Source organism: Hirundo rustica, chromosome 3 (genome assembly GCF_015227805.2).
Source record: "Hirundo rustica isolate bHirRus1 chromosome 3, bHirRus1.pri.v3, whole genome shotgun sequence".
NCBI lineage: Eukaryota > Metazoa > Chordata > Aves > Passeriformes > Hirundinidae > Hirundo > Hirundo rustica.
This window is the reverse complement of record NC_053452.1, coordinates 89987474-90013669: the sequence shown is the minus strand read 5'-3', so window position 1 is coordinate 90013669 and position 26196 is coordinate 89987474. Positions and strand designations below refer to the sequence as shown.

Genomic DNA, 26196 nt, shown 5'->3' with positions numbered 1-26196 from the left:
ACAGATCTGTAGAAGATTGGTGAATGGTGCCATTAAGGGAAAAAGTGTAAATGGGGGACTTCCTTTAGGTACTGAAGTCTTTAAAAAAGTGAAGAGTGGGTTTACTCCTGTTAGGTGAATTCGGGGCTAGGGTGTTATTTTAAATAGTTTGGTTTGGGTTTTTTGTTTGGGGATTTTTTTGGTTAGGATTTGAGTCTTGTATTATTTTCCCAATTGCAATGTACCACTAACATGAAGGATTAAAGAGAAGCAATTGTTTTGAAACCAAATTATATTCTGTGGCAATTCAACTTACATTATTAATTAATCTTAAAATGCTGATTGCTGTCACACACTGAATAACTCTTGACAGCTCCAGATTTTTATTTTGTTTTACTCAAGTATAGCTTTACAATGAAAAGCTGTTTTATGAGTAAGGTGGTTTCTGCCCATTTTACAGTAATGGTTTTCTCTGGAAACTTGCTGCTGTTACATAATTTGAATATATGAAGGTAATTTTAAAACATGGCCCATATATTTAGAGAATAAATTGTCCAAGCCTGAGTTTTTCATCTAACAAATGAATTAAATTTACTACAAATAACACACCAAAGAAAGTCTTCCAGTCATAAGAGAGATTGTGGTTTCATTGAGGTTTGCATTAATTATTCTGTCTCTTTTTATGTTTCATCTATTACTTTCTGATTTTAAGGTGTCTCTTTTTGTGCTGATATGTGGACCACCAAGGGGATTCTTGAAAGGAATGAAACCAGAGCATACTCTATGCAAATGTCCCAATAAGCTATAGATCTGCTGTCAACGTGTCAGTTTTTAAAAATTTTTTTCTTCCAAAACTTTTTTTTATAATAAAGTCCAGTGAAAGCAAGTCTTTCATTGAATGTGGAATGATTTAGTATTTTAAAACACATTTTTCTTTCTCTTTCAGCTTTACATCTTCCAGTCCAGCCTTACAACATGGGTAAAAGTCCTGCACTTCAAATTTGAAGCAATCTGCAGTCAGAAACTTTGATGTTTTACTAGTCCAAGATACCAGAACTGCTTCAGTCAAAAATAACAACTGTGCAAAAGGACATCCTTGAGCCTTCAAACTAGGCTTCAGTTTTTCTTGACTCCCCTATTTAGCTTGAACATTGCCCATTACCTAATTATAATTGCTACAAATCATAGTTGTTTTGTGTACAGATGAGAGAAACAGAGACGTAAAAGTGGCCTTATGGTAAAAAGGATTATCTACATTACTGGTATCAAAATCAGTATGTTCTCTCCCAGCCTCAAAAGTTCCAGTCTTGCATTTGACTAGTATGGGAAAAAAAAAAAAAACCAATTAGTAGAAATAGTGACTTTTTTTAGGCAGGCAGCACCAGTATTTTTATTGTCTTTTTGTATAACTAGGTTTAAACGAAACAATTGTAAACAATACATTCTGTTTTATAAAGCAGGCATCATGGACATTTCCTGATTCTTTTTGTAGTCTTGGTTTCTTGAAATTTGAAACTTGAAAGTCCTGAATTTTGAAATTTTGTAGTGTGTGTTAAAATACAGTGTAACTGAAACCTTGTTGGGAAGACTGGTATGAAGCCAAATGAATCTTCCATCTTCAGTAGTTTGCTTGAATGACATCTCTCTATCAGTGTATAGTCTTAGTGAAGAATGATCTTTTCTGAGCTGAATTTATTGTAGGGTTTTTTGACTTAAAAAATTTTTATTATTTATTTGATAGACCTGGAAATAAAGATTTAAGATTGGATACCTATCCTGTTGCCTTACTTACACAACATCTCTATTACCTTCCTTAATATGTGTGAGCTGAACTGAAAAATTCCATGTGCTGTCAATTTAAAGTTGAAAGTGTGCAGCATCTTGTGTATTTTAGTTTAATCTCTTCAGCAAATATCCATTTTCTAAATATGAATCAAAAGTTTGTTTTGGTTACTAAATGTTGCAATACATCTTCCTCGTATGAGAAATTCATCTCCAATGCCTGAATTTACAAACTGAGGAAAAAAATGCATACATTTTAATAAAAATTCAGTTAATAGCAGTTGTGCTTCATGATGGTGTATTCTTGGTTTCCTTTTATTTTTGAACAACAGGCATTAATTCCTTGGGACACCAAAACACCCTTTAAGCATGATGCTTTGGCTGTGTGGTTTGACTTTATTTCAGCTTTTGAAGAAAATCTTATATGGAGAATTTTTGTAACCAGTTTCAGTGTTCCCAGAGCTTTACTAGTATTTTATTGGAGTGGTACAAGATGTGTTCTATGTAAAGCACTCGCTGTGGACCCTTGCAGTTACAAAATATGCACTCACCTTGTATTTTCTGCCACGCATAATTTGGCTCTAGGCTCTCAGAAAGGAGCAGTGAGCTTTGTGTAGCAGTCCTGTCACTACTTTCTTGTTTTTCTGTTGTGTACGGAATACCATACCAAATGCTGTGGTATTACTGTGCTGAAACCATCAGAAGTAATTGTGCCCTAGCATTACCAATTTCTTACTCTTGCAGTTTGCTGGAACATGAATCTGAGAAGTTTTAGATGCTGACGAAACATGAAAGAACCTCTGCATTCCTAAGTAAAATTATGAAGTAGATGGGCAAATATTGTTTACTAGTGACAAGTAATACTAATAATGTACTTGCAGCTCAGAAAAAGAAAATTCAAAATGAGAAAATTACTTCCCAAACTAGTTTAAAAACTAGTTATTTCAAATCTAGCAAACATCATCATAGGCTTTTTCTCAGTCTGATGGACTCTAAAGCTTCTCAGACTCCTTTTGAATCAAAATAATATTTTCTTCAGCAGAATGTAATCCTGACATAATCTGAGGGACAGAACATGGAGAGAGTTTTTTCTTCTGTTCTCTTGTTTCAAATGTCTGCTGTTACTAAGAGTTTTCATCTCTTTGAGCTAACAGTAGTTTTTGAATACAATATCTGCATCAAGCCACTTGGAACATTAATTTACAGTTCTGGAGAATGAGAGTTGCTTTAAACACATCCTGTAATGGTTTATATGGTTCTTCCAAGTAGGTAAGTCAGCAGATACAGATCCTAGCCTGAGTGGGGGCATGCATAAGTTAGGAATCATTTTGCTTAGATCACCTTATGGAAAATGTCTATAAGGTATTAGATGAAAGAAGTAGGGCTTGCAGGTCAGTGTATTTAGCTCTTAAATATGTTGCTGAAACAACCAGGTTCTCATTACTTTTTATGTCAGGTCTCTATTCTATGAAATTCAAAATCTATTAATTCAGTAAATATTTTTTTAGTATTAACAAAGAACTACTTTCTTGAATATACTTGCAGTCTTTCTGAGTTTTCTTTGTCCAGACTATATGTTAAAATACACATCTTGAATATAGTTTATGTAAGTATAAAACAAAATGAAAAGAAAGAAGTAAAAATGGAATAAAAACACCTCAACAAATAAAAACACACACAAAACCCAACAACAAATAACTCATTTCCCCTGCCCTGTCAAAAATTAAAGAGGAAAGAGAATGTAAGTGGATATTGCAAGAGACCTTCCTACGTCATTTGAAAGCCAGGTTCATTATTTGTAAAAGAGAATTCCTACCATGTAAGTCTCATAAGTCTCTTTCATCATTCCCAAATGCTTGCACTGGAAATTGTACTTATCAGTGCAATTAGGTATTCATGATACCTGATGAAGTTTTCAAAATGCTTCCACAAAATAGTCAGAAAATATGCTTTTATTTTAGACCAAGTGTTCTTTACTATGCTTTGAAAATATTATCTATCTATAGTTGATTCTGCTTTTAAAATAATGGAGTTAAGTGACTTCTGAGTTGAGGGTGTCCTTTAAAGGATAGTAATTTTGATGTTTGAAACATTCTTTAAATAACTATTAGCTCTGAATAAAATAGCTGAGTAGTGCAAAAGTGTGTACCTTATTTAAAAGAAAACAGTCACTACAAGCTGGACAGGTGGTTCTGGAAGCCAAGCTCCCGGCCCATATTCACCAGTAAAGAGAATGAAAAGCAACATTTGGAAATAGTTCAGTAATAATGGTCTAAGGAATGAGAATGTAAAATACCAACTAATTTAGAATAGGTTGATATGCCCATTGTGTCTGTGGAAACATTTAAAGACCTCATACTACTGTGCAAAGTTTCAGCTGCTGATGTGTTTGTGATGAATTATGACAGTTGTATTTTTAAGAAAACAAGGATAATATCTTGCGGAAAATTTTCAAGTATTTTCAAACAAGTTTACTGTTTCTGACAGTTGCTGGGTTTTTTGGTTTTGTTTTTTTAACATTCATAAGAACATTGATAGTATTCTGAAAAGAAGCTTGGTAGGATTTGGGAGCTAGTTACAAAAACGCAGTGAGGTTTTGATAGTCTCTTGGACTACTGTAAAAAGCAAAAAGGCAAAAAAACCACAACCTCTCAGGAAGATCATACCATGTTGTAAGGCTGGAAATGGATGTAAAGCACCAAAGAAAATCACTTACTAGGTAAGAATAAATGATAGAGATGCACAAATCAAACCAATTATGATATATCCTGCTGAAGGTGCTGTATTTTCTTTCATAGTCTTTCACAGTTTTCACTGACTTACATCTTACTTTGTTTTCAGGTTTATGGTAGGTTGTGGTAGATGTGATGATTGGTTTCATGGTGATTGTGTTGGACTGAGCCTTTCTCAAGCACAGCAGATGGGTGAAGAAGATAAGGAGTATGTGTGTGTGAAATGCTGTGCTGAAGAAGACAGAAAAATGGAGTGTTCTGATCAAAATGTACCAGATACTCAAGTGAAACTTGAGCATAAAGAAGAAAAAACAATTGAGTGTGAAAAACTGGGGGTGTCAAAGCAAACACCTTGTAATCTAAATACAATGACTGAAAAAACAAAGCAAACGGAGGACACTGGGAAGCACAAAGTCAAAATCTTCAGACGGGTGAGTCTTACTTAATGTTTTAAGTTCTCAGTTGCCGAGGTTAGAAGGTTTTTGCCTGTCCCATTGCCAATTAATAGACCATTTTCAGATATATTTGTGACTCTAATTTAAATTATTTGCAAAGTTACTTCATTTTCTAACTGGCTTGACTCTTTCAAGAGGGTATTGCTAAACTCTTCTTATATTGAGCAGGGATATGTGCATGTCATACAGAAAATCCTGAGCTGGAAGGGACATGTAAAGCTCGTCGAAGTCCTACTCCTGTGTGTGTATATAAACCTATACGTACAGGTTTACAAAGAAACAGTGAAGAACCTAGTGCATTTTTCTTTCAGATTTCTAAACATATTATAGGACGTCAATTTGTTATGTATTATAAGCTGGAGATAAACAATATGAAACAACTCTACAACAGTATTTTAGTTTTGATTGTTTTTATTTCAGATTGTATGTAGAAAAAATTACCTAGTGCTTTGGGGCTTTTCTACTTTTTATGTCTAGTTTTACTAACCAAAGGATAATTTACAAAGATGATTGAGACAATTCTTCAGTCTTTTAGTATATAATGTTGTATTCATGGTCATGTATTCATCAGTAATCATGTCTTATTTCTGAGTAGTAGTATTGAAATTCTGGAATGTAAGCTGTTCTTTTTGATCTTAGTTTACATATGCTTTCTAAACATCAATGACCTTTGTAGCTAAAATGGGCTGAAGGATGTTCATAGGTATCCCTGATTTTCTAAAATAACTGCTAACTTAGTGGTTGTCAACACAGAGCTTAAATGCAGATTGTCTATACTGTATCTTCAGCCAGTATTTAAAAAAGATTTTTAAGCAGTGCTTGGCAGTAATTTGGGATATTGTTCAGTAATTCTTCAGAAAATTATATGGTGGCACATACATCCAGGGTATACATTGTACAGTGTAAAAAAGGAAAAAATGGGAAAAATGTTGTAATTACGTAGAGGTTGATTGTAGCATTCAGTAGCATGCTAACGTGTGTAAATGTTTCTTTCAGGAATCTGGGGATGGGAAGAATTTACCGGAGTCCAGAGACTCAGATACTAAAAAAGGCCAGCATGTCCCTGCTCGGAAAGGATCACAAACTGCTGCAATTCCTCGGCGGTCCCCTGAAGATAAAAATGAAAAAATAAGTAAAGAATCCCCTAGTACAGTGGAAAGGTCCACAAAATCAGGTACCAAGGTTTGGGGAGGTCCTCCATGCTGCAATTCACATCTGTGTATAGTGAAGGATGATACCTTTCATTATAGCATCAGTTTATCAAATAATTTTCCACGGTGGACGTGATGATGATCTGAAGAGCTGTTTGTTCCCATAACATTTTTGATCTTTATTTCTCACTTCTTTTTCAGTTTTATTTAGTAAGTAGGTGTATCCTAGGTAGGTGTGTGTTTCTTGTTTCAAGAGTAGAGGATGCTCGCAAAAGTGGAAGATGTATGCAGACATCTCTGTATTAAACTTAATTTTTCACATTGTATGAGACATAGAAATACTCTTTCATAAAATATGATGAAATGCTTTGAATACATAAAACTGATTTAATAGCTGTATAAATTATATTTTGACTTACTGATGTCTTTTGATAATAAATAACAAATTGACAATTTTAACAACTCATATTAAGTCATTGCTTGCTGAGTCATCAGATTTTCATCTAAACTGCATTTGAAAGGTTGAAGGACTTACTTACTGTCCCAGCAACTTCTGTCCTCTCCTCAGCTCCCTTCCAGGAAGCATTTTTCTTCTAAGATCATTGTAATGTGAAGTTGTTGTCATTTGGGATTGAAATCTCAGCTGCAAAGCTAGTGAGATTTTGTGTGAGAACTGTGTCTGTTACTCTGAAACTCAAGGTTTGAGTTTTTATATATAATTATATTTTGTATAATAATTTAGCTCTTCTGGTCTTTTGGCAATGCTGATGCATTCTAGAAATCTTTATCAGTCTTCAGTTTGTTCCTTTTTTTATGACTATAAAATGAAAAAAAAAAATTAATTTCCCATTGCATTTCTAAATAGAAGGGTGCTGCTCAAAATCATGCTGATAGAAATGAGCTTTCAGTTGACTCTCTGAAAATTAGTTATTTTTCTTTAATGATTTTGGTTTGATTAGGCTTATCCATTATTTATATTATTTATGACACAAACCTTATAATGACCTTGAGTGTTACCTGAATCAGAAGATGAGATTATTATAATTGAAATAATTTTGATGGTAACAGATGCAGAAATGCTAAGTTTAATGTAAAATAGTATTTTAAAGTAAAGCTTATTATGCTTATATGTGCTTCATAGTATATTATTTCTCAGTTTGTTAATTGAAAAGTGAATCTGTGTTGTTACAAAAATTCAGAATCAAAAATCATACTTAAGATCAAGCTGATGAGCACTGTTCATCTTGCTTGGTGTAGAAAAAATACTGCAAATCAAAGGGCAAAACCTTCTGCTAAGAAAGTTTTTATTCTGGATTGATCTAAGAAACATGAAATCCAAACCAAAGAAGAAAAAAAATCCAACCAAACACAAACTGTCCATCCTGAGAGTCCACTCCTTGAGGAACAGTTCTTAGCAGTTTAAAAATAAAATTTCATGAAAGTAATTCCATCAGCAGCAAAAGTTTATAAGTAAACCTACTTGACTATTTTACATTTTTTAACTGTGCATTTTGATAGGTATGCCTGAGAAACAAGAAATTAAGAAAAAGAAAAATGAAAAAGGATCCATTAGTGCAACACACCTGCCACCTGTGCCAGCTTCCAAGCCTTCTGCTGATCAGATAAGACAAAGTGTTAAGCAATCTCTTAAGGAAATTCTTATGAAAAGGTAAAGATATATTAAGAAATGTAATTATCAATTTGTATTTATAAATATTTTCTCCTGTAAGGTGGAGGAAATACTATTAATTATTTGGATGCCTTTTGTAATTTTTGCCATTGTGCTCTCTTACAGATTGACAGACTCCAGTTTAAAGATTCCTGAGGAGAGAGCTGCCAAAGTTGCCACAAGGATTGAAAGAGAGCTGTTTTCTTTCTTTCGAGACACTGATGCGAAGTATAAGAACAAATACAGAAGTTTAATGTTCAATCTGAAAGATCCTAAAAATAATGTACGTGTGATTTGTATGTTGTCCTTTGCAGAAATCCTTGATTTGCTGTAGATCAAAGGACCAGTCTTCAGTGTAGAAACATTATCAGTCCTGGAGTTTAACCTGTTTGGGGTTTTTTTTAGGTTTCCTTGGTTTTTTGGTGGTGTTTGTTGTGTGGCCACTCTGTGTTCTTCCCCATCATTAATTCTCCATCTCTTTGCTCCCAGTGTACCCCTTTTTCGTTTGGTTTCAAACTGTAGTAAATGTAGCCTGCCTAGTTTGTGTTTCTCTTTACCACTGATGTGTTATTTAGATATTCCTGTCCCCTCATAATTCTTTGCTGTTTACTACACCTACTGTTTTTCTGTCCAGGATCTCCTCTGTGCTTTTTCGCACCCTGATTTCTCAAGCTTGGTCTTCACTCTCTATTCTGCTTTCTATAAGCCCATTATTTAGCATCGTGCCTCCTCAGCTTCTGTCTTTTGTCCTTTATCAGTTGTTCTGATCAAGTCACTTTGTTTATAGTATTTTGCCATTACAGTTAGCCAACTGTAAATTATAAAAACTTCTATCTTAACTTCTATCTAGTGGTTAACGTCTGTTTTCTCTTTGCTCCTACTGCTAAAGTAGTTGTCTTTTTTTTTACCCTAGGACTTCATTTAGTCAAAAGGCATAGATATCCTCTGATACTTTCTTCTCTTTGTTATGTAATGCAGAGGATTTGCAATTTTAAAAACAAAACCAGTAAACTGAATTAGTGCTGCAGTGGGCATAAACTCTTTCTCCTTTGAAACAGCAGTTGATTATATGTTTGATCATTAGGGGTGTATGTAGATACATTGTTATGCAGAATAAATGGAGTTCTGGAATTAAGCTTTTTATGTTATAAAATCTAGTACTGATTCCTGTAGTGGAGATAACTGCAAACCCACTCTATTTAGGTATACAGAGCATGTTGTATGTTACTTCTCTGGTCTGTTTCCTGCTGCAAGCTGTTTTTGTCTTGATAGCAATAGTTACTTTTCTTCTTTCTTCTAGATATTATTCAAGAAAGTACTGAAAGGAGAGGTTACTCCAGATCATCTAATAAAAATGAGCCCAGAAGAACTGGCTTCCAAAGAACTGGCTGCTTGGAGACAGAGGGAAAACAGACATGTGAGATTTGTCCTTATGTTGTTTATTTGACAGCCTAAGCATGTGTAACTTATGTTTGCAGGTTAAGCGTATGCCGAAAGAGCAGAACGGATGTTGCGACCAAGCAGGAGGATGTCTATGATTAATTTAGTGCTAAAAATCCAAGGATGCCAATAGGGCAGAAGTGAAAAGAGCGTAGTCAGTTTCTGAGGGGAGGAAACCATGCACTTTTCTTTGCCTTGCAACTTTGTTGTTGCTTGCTCTTCTTTCTGTCTCAAGAGCAAAGGCTCCTTTGTCCTTATTTTCTACAAGATTTTAAAGCTGTTGCTGGAGCTTTATAGACACCAGTTTCATAAAGAGGGAGAGAAATCTATTTGGACAAACGAAATCAGAGCAAATTGGTGTTGTTTCTAACTTACTGCTGAAGTGTTACAAATCAGTCCCCAAGAGGTAAATCCAGAGCTGAGAACCTGATCTGCCAGTCAGAAAAGCAGCCTAAAGGGTCAACAAACAAAAAAATCAAGCAGCAGAAAAACCCCAAGAATGTGTAGGAAGTTTACTAGGTTAGTTTAAGCATGACTTGTTGAAACAGAAAGTCACTCTATATACTGTCAGTTTAGAAGGAGAAACAGGAATAAGAGAACCTGTATTATTTTTATAGAAAATTTCTTTTTTTTAGACATTGCTCCATTTGTTGGGCTTTTAGTCTGACAGTAACTGCAGGTACTTGAAAATGGCCATTAAATTTTTCTAGTTTACACAATCTGGATTTCTGTTGACAGGATCTTTGGTATTTATATTCCGCATAATAGAACCTAAAAGCACGATGTTTGGGTAGTGTAAATTCATCTGTATGCTCAGAGCGAATGTTTGGTAATAACTGATTTAGTAGAGTGGGATGCTGTTCTAGAGATTGCAATGTACTTTGCAATTGTAACTATACCTGTGTTTTTTCCTTGTCATTGTACATTGTGGCTAAACCTGTTTATGAATCATGATAACTTTTTGCCACTTTTGCTGTGGAAAAACACTTGTTGATTATCTTGAGTTGTTTCAAGGGCCTATAAAGAATGTTCATTCTTATCTATACGAAGCCCATCTTTTGTAGTGGAAATATTTTACATTCATTTTTATAAACATCGGTGAAATCCTAAAAACAGACCATGCAAAATAATACTCCACTGCTATGAGAAATATCTTCCCCAGAAAAGTGTTTGCTGCTCAAAAAACTGCTGAAGGGTCCTAATTATTTCATAGAAATGCTTCAGAATTTCTAGAAACATGTAAAATAAATAGCAGTGTATCATTTGACTGTATTTTTCATGTCACTATTTAAGCAAGGCATTGAGATTGCTAACTTAACAAATTTATTTTTTTATTTCCCCAGGATGTTCAAAAGTATGTTGGTATTTTTCAGACTGATAAAGCAATCTTAGAATCCTTGTTTCCTTAGTAAATCAGGCTTGAGATATTTGGCACAGCCAACACAACCCCTTCCTGGTGTAAGAAATTGAAATGTGCTTTAAGAGGCAATATTAGAAATAATGGTTTATATTTTATTTTATTGCAAGAAAACAAAGCAGCAGTGCAATTGGAATTAGCATCTCCATTACTTTTTAAAATACCTTTTTTTAATTTTTTTTTTTTTTAGGTAGAACATTAGGGTTGTGTACTAGAAACCAAGCTGTTGAAAAATGATACAAATTTGCATATATTTGTATCCTACATTGCCACTATTATTATGGGAAAAGAATGGATATATTTTTTCTTTTGCTTTTGGGAAATCAGAATTACCAGTATTTAAATTTAGTGTTTAAGGTTTGCTTTGTAACTTATTAAATGCATGCCTGGTAAGTACTTGCTGCTGTGCTGTAGGAGAAGTTAGACAGGCTGCTTGCATGTTGGCTTTATGGAACTGCTGGACATTTGCAAAATAAGAATGTATTACTTTTATTCCTAGAGGGTTTCCTAATTGCAATACAGTTATCTCTTATATTTCTGGATTTCTAAATTTCACTGTGTGGGAATAATTAACGCATAACTTCTTGTTTTCACAGACAATTGAAATGATTGAGAAAGAGCAGAGGGAGGTTGAAAGAAGACCTATCACAAAAATTACTCACAAAGGAGAAATAGAAATTGAAAGTGAGACACCAATGAAAGAACAAGAGGAAGTAATGGAAATTCAGGTAGGAAAGAAAGCCTGGCACTACAGTGTATTGTTCATAGGCAGTATGGTTGTGAAGCATTTTGTTTATGATTTTGTTTTTCAGGTCTATAATTATCTGTTTGGTCTGGTTAATGTTTAATTTTTCTTTTATCATTACTGACTTCTTGGCCTGGTGATTTTGTTGGTTTCTTCTGTGTTGTCTCTGTGCCTGTATGATGAATTCTGGTAGTAGTAGGAAATAGTAGAAATTAGAAAATAATCTAAATAGTACCTGAAGATATTTCAAAATACCAATTAGTTATTGTAATGAATTTGAAGATTTTTTTGATGCAATTTTAGGCTATTAGACAGCTGAAGGAAGAGCTTTATGTCTGAAGGGAGGAAAACACCGTAAAACTTTTAAGCAATATTAGGAATATTACCAGAGGGATAAAAAAAGCCTAACTGAAATGTGTTTGACTTTTCTTAGGAACCTAATACGAAGTTTGAGAAGTCAGAAGAAGCTGAAAAGGATAAAGAAATAAATGAATCTACATCTCCAGACACCACAAGTCAACATAAAAATCATCTCTTTGATCTAAACTGCAAAATCTGCATAGGTAATTTGGGAAAAACATGAAAATAAATAGATCACACTTGTATAATTTTCAGTCATAAATCTCAATATACCTCAAGAATTTAAATAAATCTGGGTTTTTACTTAGTTTGCTGACGAAGTTGTGGAAGGAATGTTTTACTTCATGACTTACAAAAGAGACTATTGGCATAATCTTGTCTTTTAAAAAAACAGCTTCAGAGAGTGAAATCCCTATGGTGGATGTACATACTACTGTTGATTCCTCATTTCTTTATCCTCTGCCATTGCAGTGGCAAATTAGATGTTTAGAACTGTATAAATATACACAATGTATTAATTTATACAGCACATAAATATGTATAAAATACGTATCCTATCCCACTTCAATGGCAATATGTAGTATTTTTGTGTGTCTTCCTTTTATTCAGAGCAGTCCTCTTTTTGTTTCTTTAATGAAAAATGAAACCCATTGCGCTTCCTTTTCTGCAGGCCGGATGGCACCACCTACTGATGATCTGTCTGGGAAGAAGGTGAAAGTGTCAGTGGGGGTCGCACGGAAGCAGTCAGACAATGAAGCAGAGAGCATTGCCGACGCTCTCTCCTCCACATCAAGTATTTTAGCTTCAGAATTACTGGAAGATGATAAGCAAGACTCATTGAAGTCATTCACACCTCTCCCAAAGTAATATAAGCTGTAGAAACCGTATTTTAAAATGAAAGACATTATTAATCTTGATCAGCTATTATGTCTAAAGCTACTTTTTTAATGGCATTTCATTAATCCGTTTGGGTACTTAAGTCATACACATTTTTAGAATGGAGATCTCTGCTGGAGTAAATGTTCATTTATATACAAAATACTACGTATATTGTTGTGATTGCAAACTTCTAATTAGCACAGTTTACTTTTCCCAAAAAGCCAATGTTTTCTGGTGCGGCAAGGTTTAAAAAGAGTTCATATTACAAAAAATCAGTATATAAATTTCATACTGTCTTTAACTGTTAAGGCATGTAGTATGTATAGTGCTGCATTTAAACAAGTGAGTCTTTGTATATGTGTATATAGAAATTCAGGGAATTTGAGATTCCTCTAAACAGAGCATTTACACTGATAAATCAGGCTAATTTCAAATTCCAAAGTAGTGCTTTTCTGGAAGTGGCAGGTAACAGCAGCTTGTTGGATGTTTTACTGTATTTGTTGTCAGTTCTCTTAATTTTCTCCCACTCTCTGCTACTCACTAAAAAGGAAATTGCAGTTTATGAGTCTGTTTCTTTCTGGTTTGAGGGAGGCTTTTCTAGAAAAACATCAACTTCCAATTATTTAGAATTGACCAGAGTTCATGCTGAAATATTGCCTTTATCAGGACAATGTAATCTTCTACCAAGGATAATGAACTTTGGTTTTTGAATAGCTCACAGCAGGTTCAAGGTAATTTCCGGTATAGACAGAAATAAACATAGGTTCCAGTGTTACTGTAATAACACAACATCTGGTACTATTGGGCAGCTTAAAACTGCTAATAGCATGTCTAGAATATTTTGATAGTAACATGTTGGGAAATACTGAAATGTGTAATCTTTTTTCATAAGGAAACTCTCAGGTTGAGAAATAATCTCCTGTGAAATTATTTTAGTTATCCCATAAATTTTTTCAGCTGCTTTGTAGACAAAACTGAAGCTTTTTTTCGAAGTTTTGTACAGGTGGAACTGGGAGGAAGCACTCACAGTAAGTGTGCAAATGTTGCATAGGTGAGAAGACGTGAGGAGCCAGCTTGTGGGACAAGGAGAGAGTAGGGTGACACAGGCATTCAGGCAGTGGACACAGTGGTGACACAAAATGTAGGAGTTAGGAAAACAGTATAGGCCAGTAGGTATTGTGCTGTATCTTTTACCTTTGGCAGGGGAACATCTTTCTGGCTCTGCAGCACCTATATGCATTTGTGTCCTCTTCAGTAGTAGCATTTGATAATTCTCAGACTAAACGACTTTTCTATTTTTTAAAAATACTGACTATTGAACTAATGTGCTGCTTATCTGACTTTTCTTCCTGTACTACTCCACTGCCTTTTTTTGTTGACCCTCCTGTATGCGTAACTGAAAAAGAAAATTCTTGATAATACTACATTTCTGCGATAAATAGAAATTACAATTTACATTGTCTTGTATGATAGATCATGTAAACCAAGTGGGTTTTTGTTTGTCCTTTTTTCAGGTCAGAAACGCCTGGTACTGTGGAATGTGAAAGTCTCTTTCTGGCACGCCTGAATTTCATCTGGAAAGGCTTTATCAATATGCCTTCAGTAGCAAAATTTGTTATTAAGGCTTATCCAGTTTCTGGCTCCTTTGAGTATTTAACAGAGGTATTTATTGAAAAAAATGAACAATTCATTTATTAATTTTATCAACTTATTTGCCTTGTAGGCTGATATTGGTACAATGATAGAAGACAGTGACACATGATCATTGTAGTAAATAAAATATTTGTGGGAAGACATAGGTTAAGGTCTATATTTGTAAGTCAAGCATTATTCATTACATGAACCTCTGGTTCATCTTCCCATCTGTAACAGAAACCTGTGCAATGGAGTTTGGGGGTTTTTTTGTCTATCTGGCAATTCTGGTCCTAACATTGCACTGTGACTAAAGTGTCCCTGAGAAAAAGTTTAAGAAATGTTCTCTGCTGTGTCTGAGAGACAGGAATAGCATGCAACTGCTTATAACAATTGTCTTCATGTCACAAAATAAAGATCAGAGCGCTTATAAGTCTCAGTTTTCCTTCTTAACAGTTACACAGGATGCATCAGCTTTCTAATTAAAAGAACTTAGGTCTTCTATTAGTAAGATTGTCTTTACTTATCTTCAGGGAACTGCAGGCCATGCAGTAATCCTTAATACTAAAGGATTCTTACATGTGTATGATGTGCCTTTCAAAACTCTTCTGTTTTATTTCAAAAAAATTAGTTTTCTGAAAGTCTGTTTATTTTTCTTGGGAACAGTAAACTCAGTAGCATCCAAGAAGAATTTACATCTGTATATATGTGCACATATAGGTTATGTTTTCCGCTCATGATGAAGGTTTTGGAAGTTTATTATGAATGTGTGTGGAGCTCTCATTATGGTGTAATCTGTCAGCTTGAGTGTTCCCAGAGCACAGTACAGTTATGTTTGCAGTTAATGTTACCAGAAGGGATAGTTTTGGCAAGGTATAGATGAATATTGTTGAATGACAACTAATTTAGTACATATTGTTAACTTTGCACTGAAAATCTTAAATTTTTTTTTTTTTTGTTCTGTTGTAACTTCTAGTGATATTTTTAAATTACAATTTAAGAAGTAAAATAACTAAGTATGTTTTGAATTCATAAAACAGTACTGGATGAAGTACATACCACAAGATTTATTTGGATTCACATTTCTGTTGTCCTTTCTCATAGGATTTACCTGATAGTATTCAAGTAGGTGGCAGGATATCTCCCCACACTGTCTGGGATTATGTAGAAAAAATCAAAGCTTCAGGGACCAAGGTAAGAATTTTACCTAGTAAAGACTTGCTCTTTAATATGCATCTTAGTCATCCTAAAGGTACTTGATTTTATTCTCTCTGAATCATTTGCAAAGTATGTGAACTTTAGGAATGTCTCGTGGTTAGGTTGAATGGGATGGATGGCAACTGCTGGCATTTATTTTCTTCCTGCCTAACCTTAAACTGTCATCGGCTGTTTAAGAATACCTATCTTCCTTTGACACAGTAACTGTAAGGAATGTTTGGTTACCACTTCACATCTCAAGTGTTACCCTTCCATTTTCAGTAGTGTTACATTGTGCAAAACAATCTCAGTGCCTCTTTGCTGGACTTGTCTCACCCACTCTGTGCCAGTGTCTGTCCTTGTGCTGGGGAGCCCAAAACTTGAAATTCTTTTCCAGATGGTGTCTCACAAGTGCTGGATAGAAAGAAATAGCCATTTTGCTTGGTAACTGCTTTGATTCTGACCCCCAGATTGCAGTTGGTCTTCTTGGCATGGACGCATCACCAGTTTATACCGTCCTTGTCCACCAGAATCCCCACATCATTTTATTCCAAGTGATTTTCTAGCCAGTCAGTCCCCCAGCCAGTCCTGGTGCATGGGGTTACACCATCTCAAAGTGCAAGATTTTGCATTTTGTCTTTGCTGACATCAGCAAAGGTCAGCTTGTTATTTCAGCCTGCTGAGGTCCCTCTGAATGGCCACCAACACTTCAGCATATCCACCACTGGCCCTGCTTAGGTGCCATCTCAGTTTTGTGGAGAATCTGTCCAGTCTTCCAGGCTGTTCATTAAGCCATTAATAAGCATCAGTTCCAGCATCAACTCCTGAGCTGGGCTTTGGGCATAATTCTGGCATCTGAGTACTAGTCTTCCACTGTTATTAATGGATATCTTGGACACAACCAACTACAAAATGCAGCTTTCTAGTGATGTTAAGGGTAGGGTATGGAATAAGTCATTGCAAGATGGCAAGCTTCCCTAAAACTTATTTGGCTTGCTGTTAAAATATTGGCTCTTTTATCATGCATTTCAATTAATTTTTTCATACTAGATGCTTTCTATTTGTTTTATCTAGTTCTGAACTATTTTTGGTCATGTTTCTGTTCCGTCTTTTCTGTTCTCTGCCATTTTGGTGTAGCTTTTTCTCCTTAGCACCCTTCTTTTAAATAAAGAGCAGTCAGTAAAAAAAAAGACATTTCAAAGAAGAATATTCTAAACTGTCTTTTTCCTTCTCTTCTTGTAAACAGGAGATCTGCGTGGTTCGCTTTACTCCAGTAACTGAAGAGGATCAGATCTCCTATGCATTGTTGTTCGCTTATTTCAGCAGTAGAAAACGTTACGGTGTAGCGGCCAATAATATGAAGCAAGTGAAAGATTTGTACCTCATCCCTTTAGGTTCCTCAGATAAAGTCCCTCATCACCTTGTGCCTTTTGATGGGCCTGGTAAGTACAGCTTGGAATTTGGAATTTTATAATAACGTTACTTAAAGAATTCAGCAACAGAAATAAAAGAGGAAATAAAATTAAATAATACTATTTTATTCAAATATGTAATGAGTTTTCCATTGTATTATTATATTAGTTTCCTTAAAAAGACATTAATTGCCCCTTGGTAGATTATTCTGATACTTCAAAGATGAAAAGATTGGTGTGTACAACCTTGTTTTATGTCTGCTGCCTTCTTTCTCTAACACAGGTGGCTTTGTAGGTTTCAATGTCAGTAAACTGAGACACACAAGAGCACTGTGGTAGAAAGCATGAGTTCCAGATTGATACTCTAAATTTAAAATAGTAGTTTTCATTATTTGAAATGTATTAATCTTTTTTCTCAAGTATTCCAAAGCTCCTTACAAAAAAATAATTGAAAATTTAAAACATAGATGGGCAAGGTAGAAAAGGTCCTGAAATGGCTCTCAGTTGTTCTATGAACACCTGAGTTACTTTGCGTCAGTTTAACTTGGTTATAAAAAATTTGTGGATAATCTTTCTTTTTGAGATAGACGGGGCCAAAATAAAGAGAGAATGAGCTACATTTCATTTTTTTTTTTGCAGTTATACAGAACAAAATAGGTAGTTATACCAGAAAATAGGTAGTGAAGAGATGGGTAATAATATGCCTTAAAATACAGTGCCTTCCTGGAATTCCCTGGTGGGAAACATTTCTGAAATATTCTCCAGGTAAATTTTTGAAGAAGTATGTCTAATACAAATTGATGAGGAGGCTTTTTGTTTGCAAAGGTTAAATTTTCTTTTTTTCCCATTATACTTTGCTACTGCTGTTACCTTGTTGTAGCTGTGTTAGCCTAAGATGATATTTAACTTCTGTGCTGTTTCTGATGAGATGAGATGTCCTATATAACTGTCTCACGTTCTCTATTTGAAAGTTATAGTGTACTTGAAGCAAACTTAATTTGCAGTGCTTGAAGTCATAATTTTAATACTGGAAATACATATTTTTATTATTTTAAGTATTGTTCGTGTTGAACATGAGACAAGCAAAACAATTTCAAAGATCATAAGATTAATACTTTTGCTAGTACACTGTAATTATATGGGGGTTATTTTTGTTAAAATTACTTCCTTAACCAAAGTATAAAGAGATGATAAATTGCTTTTGCAATCTTGTACAGGGATTGAAATACATCGACCAAATTTGTTACTGGGATTGATAATTCGCCAGAAAATGAAGAGGCAGATTTCTGCTGTTTCAAGTGTTACCAGTAGTTTTGCAGATGAAGCTGCTGAAAGTACCTTGAGTAGCTTGCCACCGGAGAAGAAAAGCAAGCCAAGCAAACCTGAAGTCTCTCATCATGATTTGGCACTTGAAGAAGAAGAGGAAAATAATTTTTTTAATTCCTTCACAACTGTGCTACACAAACAGAGAAATAAACCACAGCCATCTAATTCAGATGATGCTCCAGCAGCTGTTGAACCGTTGGTGGAAAGTACCAAACATGAACCACCAAAGCCTCTCAGGTTTCTTCCTGGAGTCCTGGTTGGATGGGAAAATCAACCTTCTACTCTGGAGCTAGCAAATAAACCGTTGCCAGTGGATGATATTCTTCAAAGCCTGTTGGGTACAACAGGGCAGGTATATGAGCACAGCAAGTCAGAAGCAGGTCCTAGTGAAGACATACCATTATTAAATGAACAGACAAACTTGAAAGAAGAAACCATGGATGTTACTGATGTAACTGCTGAAATTAGCGAAGCAAAGACTGGTGTGGATGATCCTCAAGAATCCACTAATGCTGCTGTAGCTATGGATGCAGCAGCTGTAGGGACCTCAAGCTCTGCAAGAAGTGCTAGTTCTTTGATAGGGCTGAGTCTTAAGGGAAAACCTCCAGATGTCTCCACAGAAGCATTTTTAGCAAATTTGTCTTCTCAGTCACAGAATAAAGAAACGGAAGAAAGTAAAGAAAATGACCCAAAGCGACAGTTACAGGACAAGGATAGTGCTGCACAGGAAGTTAGAAGGAGCACAAATTCCAGCTTTTCTTCCTCATCAAATTCAGGAAAAAAACCCAATGAGAACAATGTTAATGTAGGCTCTGCTGAAGGTACTACTGCTAATACCTCTAAATCACCACCATTTATTAATCTTAAAAGAGACCCACGACAAGCAGCTGGACGAAGTCAGCAGACTAATATTTCAGAAAACAAGGATGGAGATGCTAGCAGAAATGAAGACCGACAAAATGCTTCAGGAAATGATCAAGGAGAATCGGAGAATAAACAACGTTCTGGAGAAGGGGGCTTGAACCTGTATCAAAGTGAGGCACAAACCAGTGAGACACAGTTCAGTTCAGCTGCAGCTAAGGCAGATAACACAGTTGCATCACAAGCAGAAGATACCAAACATTCACAGGAAGATGTATTGATGCAAAACATTGAAACAGTGAACTCATTTAGAAGAGGACCAGCCGTAGCTTCATCTCATTTTGAAACTGAAAACTCTTCTCGTTCTGAGTTTATTTCCAAAGTCCCAAACCCTATTGCAAGTGGCAGCTTCTCATCTGTTGGATCTCCACAGCAGAACTTTCAGCATTCTAAATCAAATCCATCTGGATTTCAGTTTCAGGCTCCTGCACCTCATAACTTCCCTCCACAAAACAACCCTATGTTTGGATTTCCTCCTCATTTACCACCTCCACTTCTTCCTCCTCCTGGCTTTGGTTTTCCTCAAAATCCAATGATGCCATGGCCACCAGTAGCTCATTTATCAGGTCAGCCGCCACAGTATGCTGGACCCATTGCACAAGGGCTACCAGTGGCTCACAAACAATCAAGATTTTTGGGACCAGAAAATTTTTTTCAGAGTAAAGACAGTAGGAGACCAGAAAGACACCACAGTGATCCTTGGGGCAGAGAAGAGCAGCATTTGGAGAGAGGATTCAGTAGAGGAAAAAATGATCGACAAAGACTTTACAGTGAAACCCATCACCAAAAAAAAGACAGACATGAAAAAGAGTGGAGCAACGAAAAATACTGGGAGCAAGATTCTGAAAGAAACAGGCGCAGAGACAGAAACCAGGAAAAAGAGAGAGAGCGGAAGAGTAGAGAGGAAGGACAGAGAGACAAAGAAAGAGTGCGATCTCCACACAGTGATAGAGCTGCTGATGGCAAAAGCCCCAGAGAGACTAGAAATCCAGAAAAAAAGACAGAGAAGCCTAAAAGTGATGAACAGGCTCATGAAAAAGATAAGGAGAGGGAGAAAAGCAAAGACAAGCATAGAGAACGAGAAAATGAAAAGAGCAGAGAGAGACATAGGGACCACAGTGACAGAACTAAAAGCAAAAGGTAAAAAGATGCAGGCAGTCTTTTAAAATCCTATTTAAATAAACTGTTAGAGTAATGTTGTAAAACTTTGTATGACAAAAAAAAAAGAGCCTGCTAGGATTGTGCCATCGTTTTTTATTCTGTGTTGGTGTTTTGCAGGAACAAGTCTGTGTTTTGGTACCACTCAATGTACCAATACTCATCCTTTTTTTCATTATCCCAACTATTGCTAGAAGTAGGAGTTTAATATTTTTTAAAAAATTTACATTGCTGAATATTAAAAATTTTAAAATTTTCTTTTATTAATATGCAATAAAGGCTTAGGAATTTTCTTAGCTGAGGAAGTTGGCTTTAGTCAAGTCTGCAATATAGTTGCTGCCTTTGGTAATTTGTGCTCTCTTCTGTTTTAAGATGCTCTGATAATTTTAAAGGTGGTTTTCATACAATAACCTTGTTTTTAAATTGCACTGTTTTTAAAGACTGCAGCAAAGCCTCAGAATCCATGTTACAACAAAATGTAATATGCTCGGTGATGTGAAGAGTTTGGGATTTTTTTTAAATTATTCAGTAGTACAATAAAAAACTCAAGTATATTTCGTTATATTTCAAGTTTTTCCTAAGCATCTGAAGCAGTTTGTGAACAGAAATTGGAAGGCTGAGCTGCTCGAATGTTACTGCTTTAAAATGCACTTGTTTTAATAAGAAAGCATTTCTAACCTAAATTCTTGAAAATAATTTGTAGTAGTAAATTCATTTCTCCCACCATTTTCCATGCTTCAAAAACTTGAATACCTAAGCTTGTACATTACTTTGTGTTTTGCTATCCTTTCTACTGTAAAATGTAAATATTTTAAGGGATATTTTGATTCTAAAATGATAAAACTTTCTCATATACTGTGTGTGTTTGATTTCATAGCTGTGAAACTGTAGGCTAAATGAATATAGAAGGCTGAGTCACAGAATGCCACATTTGTTGTACACTTCATAGCTCAGTTTGGTTTGAGTTTTGGAGAACAAAGAGGGAAGAAAAGGGCAGAAGTATTTTTACCCTTGGGATTTCTGGTAACTTGGTATTTTGTGGACTACCATCCACCAATGCCAAACAACATGCAAATGTGAAAACAAAATCACTTACTCTTATACTTACTAAAATACACTGGGCATCTTGTTGAGTCTGTCAGAAACAACAAAAATACTCCACTCTATAAAGAAAAACTGAGGTTTATTGTTCTGGTTTTCAGTGGTTTTTTTCAGTTTGAGTACACAACCTTACTATGCTGCTGACAGAATATTTTGCACTTTGTTGTAGAAAAGCCTTTTCTTTCCAGAAAAGTCTTCCCAGTTTAACAACATTCCTAATTGTTATTTTTAATTATGAATATATTTTAAAGTAAATTTTTACTTGTATACCTTGCAGGTAGCTTCATGGTCAAATTGGCTAAAATGAAAATTCTTACACTGAATAAAGGAAGTAGTAGACTTTTATTAAGTGATGTTTCTTAGGCTCATTGTTGAGAAGACGAATTGAAAAATAATCCTCAGTAACTAAAAGCGATATTCAAACATCTTTAAAATAAACTTAGTTTTTTCCAAATTAATTCCATGGTCTGTATAGCAGTAGTGCTGTTGAATATATCTGGTAGTATTATACATGTGTTTTGTTGTTTAAATATTTACACCGAGTTCTCTAGGCACAGGAATGCACCAAAGCACTGTTCTCATTTTCGGAGTAAGTTTTAAATTGACAGCTCTGCATATGAAGATTTTCTTTTGATGCAGTCAAAAGTAGTGTACTCCAAGGTCACTGGTGATCTGCCTCTCACATGTGCATCCATCTCTGCTTTGAAAATAAACTGGAAGCAGTGAAAATTGCAACTGCCTGTGTGGAAGGGATGGGAATGCTATCTGCCAGAAAGACCGGAAATAATTTGTTTAAACGAATATGTAAACATTTTTCAAGTTTGCTGAGTGCTTTGCCACCTGCCTCATGTATGTAAAACCTGAAGATAGCTACAGTAAAACAGCTCTTGAGGGAGAGTTTTGTTAAGTGTTTAAGTTAACAAACAGCAAAAGTCTCCAGGATTTGTTCCTAGGATGCGAGTTAGTGTAATGGGAATAAATCCTGCTGTGACAGGAATAAAGGATTTTACTTCTCCATTGCCTTCAGTCACTCTCCTTCCAACATTCGTGTTAGCTGGAAGTCCGTCCTCCGATTACTTGTTCTTGTTTTACATTGAATCACTGCTCAGATCACAAAAGGCAGTGTGGACTGCTGAGGAACTGGCAGTACACCAGAAGCCCCAGAGAGAACAGGATAAACCTTAAATATGCTCCCTTCTCCAGCATCATGTGGCCACAAAAGGCCCTACTTAGAGAAACTGGAAGAGAAGAATCTGGGGACAGCTCAGATGCCAGGTGGGATTCGTGAGCTGCCTGGTGGGAAGAGCTGCAGAAGCTCTTGCATCGGGCTGATCATTTGAGGGCTTGGATCAGCTGAAGAAGATAGAATGAACCTCACAAAAATGTTCGCAGATGCTTAATAAAACATCTTGGGGTAGCTCCCATGCACTTTAGTTATCTTTTAAGTCACCTGTAACTGACTTGACAGTGTTTTCATTGCTACACGCTAAGTATGGTGATGTGGAAGCAAATGTGTGTCACCTAGTTTCAGGTGCTTATGGCCTTTGCTCCATAACACACCCCATCTTCACTTCCCTCTCCGCCCCAAAAGAATTACTTATTTCTGACAGGTACATGCTGAAGACTTGCATTCAAAGAGTTTCCATGCAAGGAAGTGGTGGTTTGTTACGTGCTTGTAAGCAATAGTAAAGTGAAAAAGAAAAAAGATAGGAATGAATCACTATTATTTTTATTTAATTTTACTTATATAGTAAGCCATCGGTCAAATGAGAAAGGTAGATGCCATCATACATTGTCGGTGTAAGCATTTTAAAATAGAATTGAATTTTTTTTTTTTAATTTATTCCTAAAGCAGAATATAACACAGCTTTATGGGAATAATGGGATTTTTTTTTTTTTGTATTTATGTATGAACAGCTCTGTTTTCTTTTGTGATTATCAATTAATGAAGAATATATTTGCAGAAATTTGGTTTACTATGACTAATACCTCTGTTCTCATAAAATTTTGAAATGTCATTTAAGGGCATATAAGCCAGAAAGGTATAGGTAAAGTAGAACTGTTCTTGGACTTTTTAAGGTCTTAAGAATTAAAGGTACTTATAGGCAGGCTGCCGCATTCCAGTTACAAATCATTAAAGTCAAAAGTTTTCACGTATTCAAATAGGGGAGACCTCTGCTGGAGAAAAAACAGGATGCCTATCTTCTTTCTCTAGAATATGTTTTTTGCTCTTAAAATCATTCTTTAATATTTTAGCAGACTGAGGAGAGGCTTGAATTCTACCCTCATACATATATATATACAGGGTGGACACAGAAGGGAGAGAGAACAACTTCATTACCTATTTAGAGTCTTTGTGGGCTTAACAAGTAATTATAGCTGTTATATTTTTAAAAATTCTCATTATAATAATTGTGCTTTTTTGCCTCAAACATACCTTTTCTTTCCCCATCAATTTTAGTTTTTAAACTTGACCTTAATATTATAAAAGAAACATTCTAATAAAATTCAGGAGTTGGAGAAACAGGTAACAGTTGTCTGTTCTCATAAAGCAACAAAATACTTGAATGATGGTTGGCTTTATAAGCTAATCACTACCTCTTTGTTTACAAAACTATTTCCAACACAAAAAGAAAAAAAAAACAGAAACAAAAAACCTGCAGACTTTCCCATTATTTTAAAGTAAATGCTAAAGAGTATATATAAATAATTCTAGGAGGAAAACAATTGATCATATTTTATATGTATATGCTATTAATACTCCACATAGTTTTGTCCATTATACCTCCTAAGTGCTTTCCTATGTTGGTTGCTGAGTCATACACTGCCAGCTAACACAATAAACAGGAGGAATCTTATCCTTTTTAAAAGAGTCTTTGACAGTCTTTTCAGTTAATTTCCTTAATTTCCATAATTTCCATCATGAATGTTGTATCCTTCTCCTTTCATTAGCTGAATCTTTTTAGAATCTTGGAAGAGCACAACATCTTTAATTTTACCAAAGAATTCCTTCTGAAAAAGCCCCGTAGTGACTATATTAACTTTCCTGCCAATTTCAAATCCACCAAAGTAACAAATGCCACCGTAGTTTAAAGCAGTGTATTTCCTTCTTGGGTCAATATCTTCAAAAAGGATTAGTTCCTCATCAAGATAAACCTTAATGCAAGTTTGGTTTTGAACTACAGTAATGAAATGCCATCTTCCATCAGAACAGGTGAAATATTTGCTATGCATTAAAGGGACAGAGATTCTTTCTCCAAGATTAATCACAACTTTTAAAGTTCCATTGGCAAGACCAATGGCAAGGAAGTCATTATCTTCATCTTCACTTTTTCCCATCCATGCTATTAAACCTTCAGTTTGATTGGTAGTAAAATTTAAAGAAAGGCGGCTGTACTGGAGGTCTCTTTTTCCATAAAAAGGATCTATGTATTTAATGTAGGAGTTACCAACAAACTCTGCTATATAAAATTTGATTTTGTTATTGCAGTACTTACCTGTCCAACCTAGTGTACATGCACAGGTATATGAAAATGAAGAAGGCTGAGGAATACAGAGCGCGTGAGACCCACACATGTTTTGTGAACAGTAAATAGATTGTTCACATGTGTTCCCTGTCCACTCTTTTGGGCAAGAACAAGAAAAGCCTGAGTTTTCAACCTGACATGTTCCATTATTTTTGCACACAGTATAACCACAATCTGTTCCATCACAGTCACCAATGTTGGCTCCACCTTTGGGGTCAGTCACGGTAAGATTCAGTTCCCTGTTGTTTATAATAATTTCTCGAATACATCCAGTGAAACCTGTGGGTTCATTTTCTATTGCCATTGGATTAACAAGGTGTAAGGAGGATACCCCTCCAACAAAAAAATCTGTGTGTGTGTCTAGTGCATTCATTCCAGGACTAGCTTTTTGAGTAACTTTGATACCATCCAGGTCCAAGTAGCCTTCATTACCAACTCTTCCTGCATGGAGTGAGTGCCATGTATTACCATTTGCATGGACCTTCTGAAGGGCCTGTAGGATGATTGTTCTGTCTCCAAGGTTGTAGCGTAACTGTGTAAATCCATTTACTAATGATATACATAGGAAGTCACCTGTAAAAAACAGTATAAAACAGTATTTAGAGGGAGTGCACTGAAGAACAACATATTAATGATTCTGATGCTTTCATGCCTGCATTTCCTTGTACCATCATTATATCTAAATCACACAAAGGGAAATATTTCCTGATGAGCTGCTCTTAGCCTTTTTTTTTTTTTTTTTCCTTTTCATTATTGGAAACTGAGCTCGTTTGCCTAAAAGTAAAAAGCCCAACGTTCTGAAAAGCTCTGCTTTTGTGCAGAGACTAGATGACTGTGGTAGGAGGAAACAGGATCATTTTGGGATCCAGGAAATGTGAGTCAGTGTTCCCATGGAAAAGAATAAAATTTTGGCCAAGTTAAAAAGACAGAAATACTCTCAACTTCAGTATGTTGAATAAAGACTTGATGGATTTGTCAGTTTAATGAACAGTTGTGTCTGCACCAGATATACCCTCCTTTCCCTTAAGTCTTCTTTTCACAACAGGGATGTTTTGGGTTTAATAATCTGACTGCTGTAAGAATAGATATGCTTTTTATTGCATTGTTCTAGAGGCCTTCATGATAGGAGTGAGTTCTCTCTTTTTCTGCTACTAGTGTTTCTGGCCTTAGAGGCAGAGTGAAAGAGAGTAGCACTTCAAACTGTACTTTCAAGCATGAAGAAGGAAAGCTGGGAAAGGATAGGAAGTGGGAGCTGGAGAAGTAAGAGCAGCAATAGAGTCTAATAGGGGAAGGTAAGAGGGAAGCAGAGGAGG

General features: G+C 35.4%; 2 protein-coding genes across 6 annotated transcripts in view; one reads left to right on the top strand and one right to left on the bottom strand.

The window, feature by feature from the left end:
- PHF3 (PHD finger protein 3) overlaps positions 1–22371 on the top strand; it is a 50231-nt gene extending 27860 nt beyond the window's left edge. For 4 of the 5 annotated variants that reach the window (XM_040057905.1, XM_040057904.1, XM_058419661.1 and 1 more), the window contains 12 exons: positions 4603–4924; positions 5945–6122; positions 7618–7768; positions 7895–8051; positions 9069–9185; positions 11222–11353; positions 11804–11933; positions 12401–12593; positions 14124–14271; positions 15346–15435; positions 16685–16880; positions 18068–22371. In XM_040057905.1, the coding sequence (XP_039913839.1) occupies positions 4603–4924; positions 5945–6122; positions 7618–7768; positions 7895–8051; positions 9069–9185; positions 11222–11353; positions 11804–11933; positions 12401–12593; positions 14124–14271; positions 15346–15435; positions 16685–16880; positions 18068–20241 (3988 nt within the window). In that variant the 3' untranslated portion in view covers positions 20242–22371. Of the gene's footprint in view, positions 1–4202; positions 4481–4602; positions 4925–5944; positions 6123–7617; positions 7769–7894; positions 8052–9068; positions 9186–11221; positions 11354–11803; positions 11934–12400; positions 12594–14123; positions 14272–15345; positions 15436–16684; positions 16881–18067 lie in introns of those variants that run through there. The other variant, XM_040057907.2, reaches the window with a different exon arrangement.
- Positions 22372–24257: 1886 nt separating this feature from the next.
- Positions 24258–26196, bottom strand: part of EYS (eyes shut homolog) — a 718062-nt gene continuing 716123 nt past the window's right edge. Inside the window, 1 exon segment of the mRNA XM_040058168.2 lies at positions 24258–25456. Within this exon segment, the coding sequence (XP_039914102.1) occupies positions 24258–25456 (1199 nt within the window).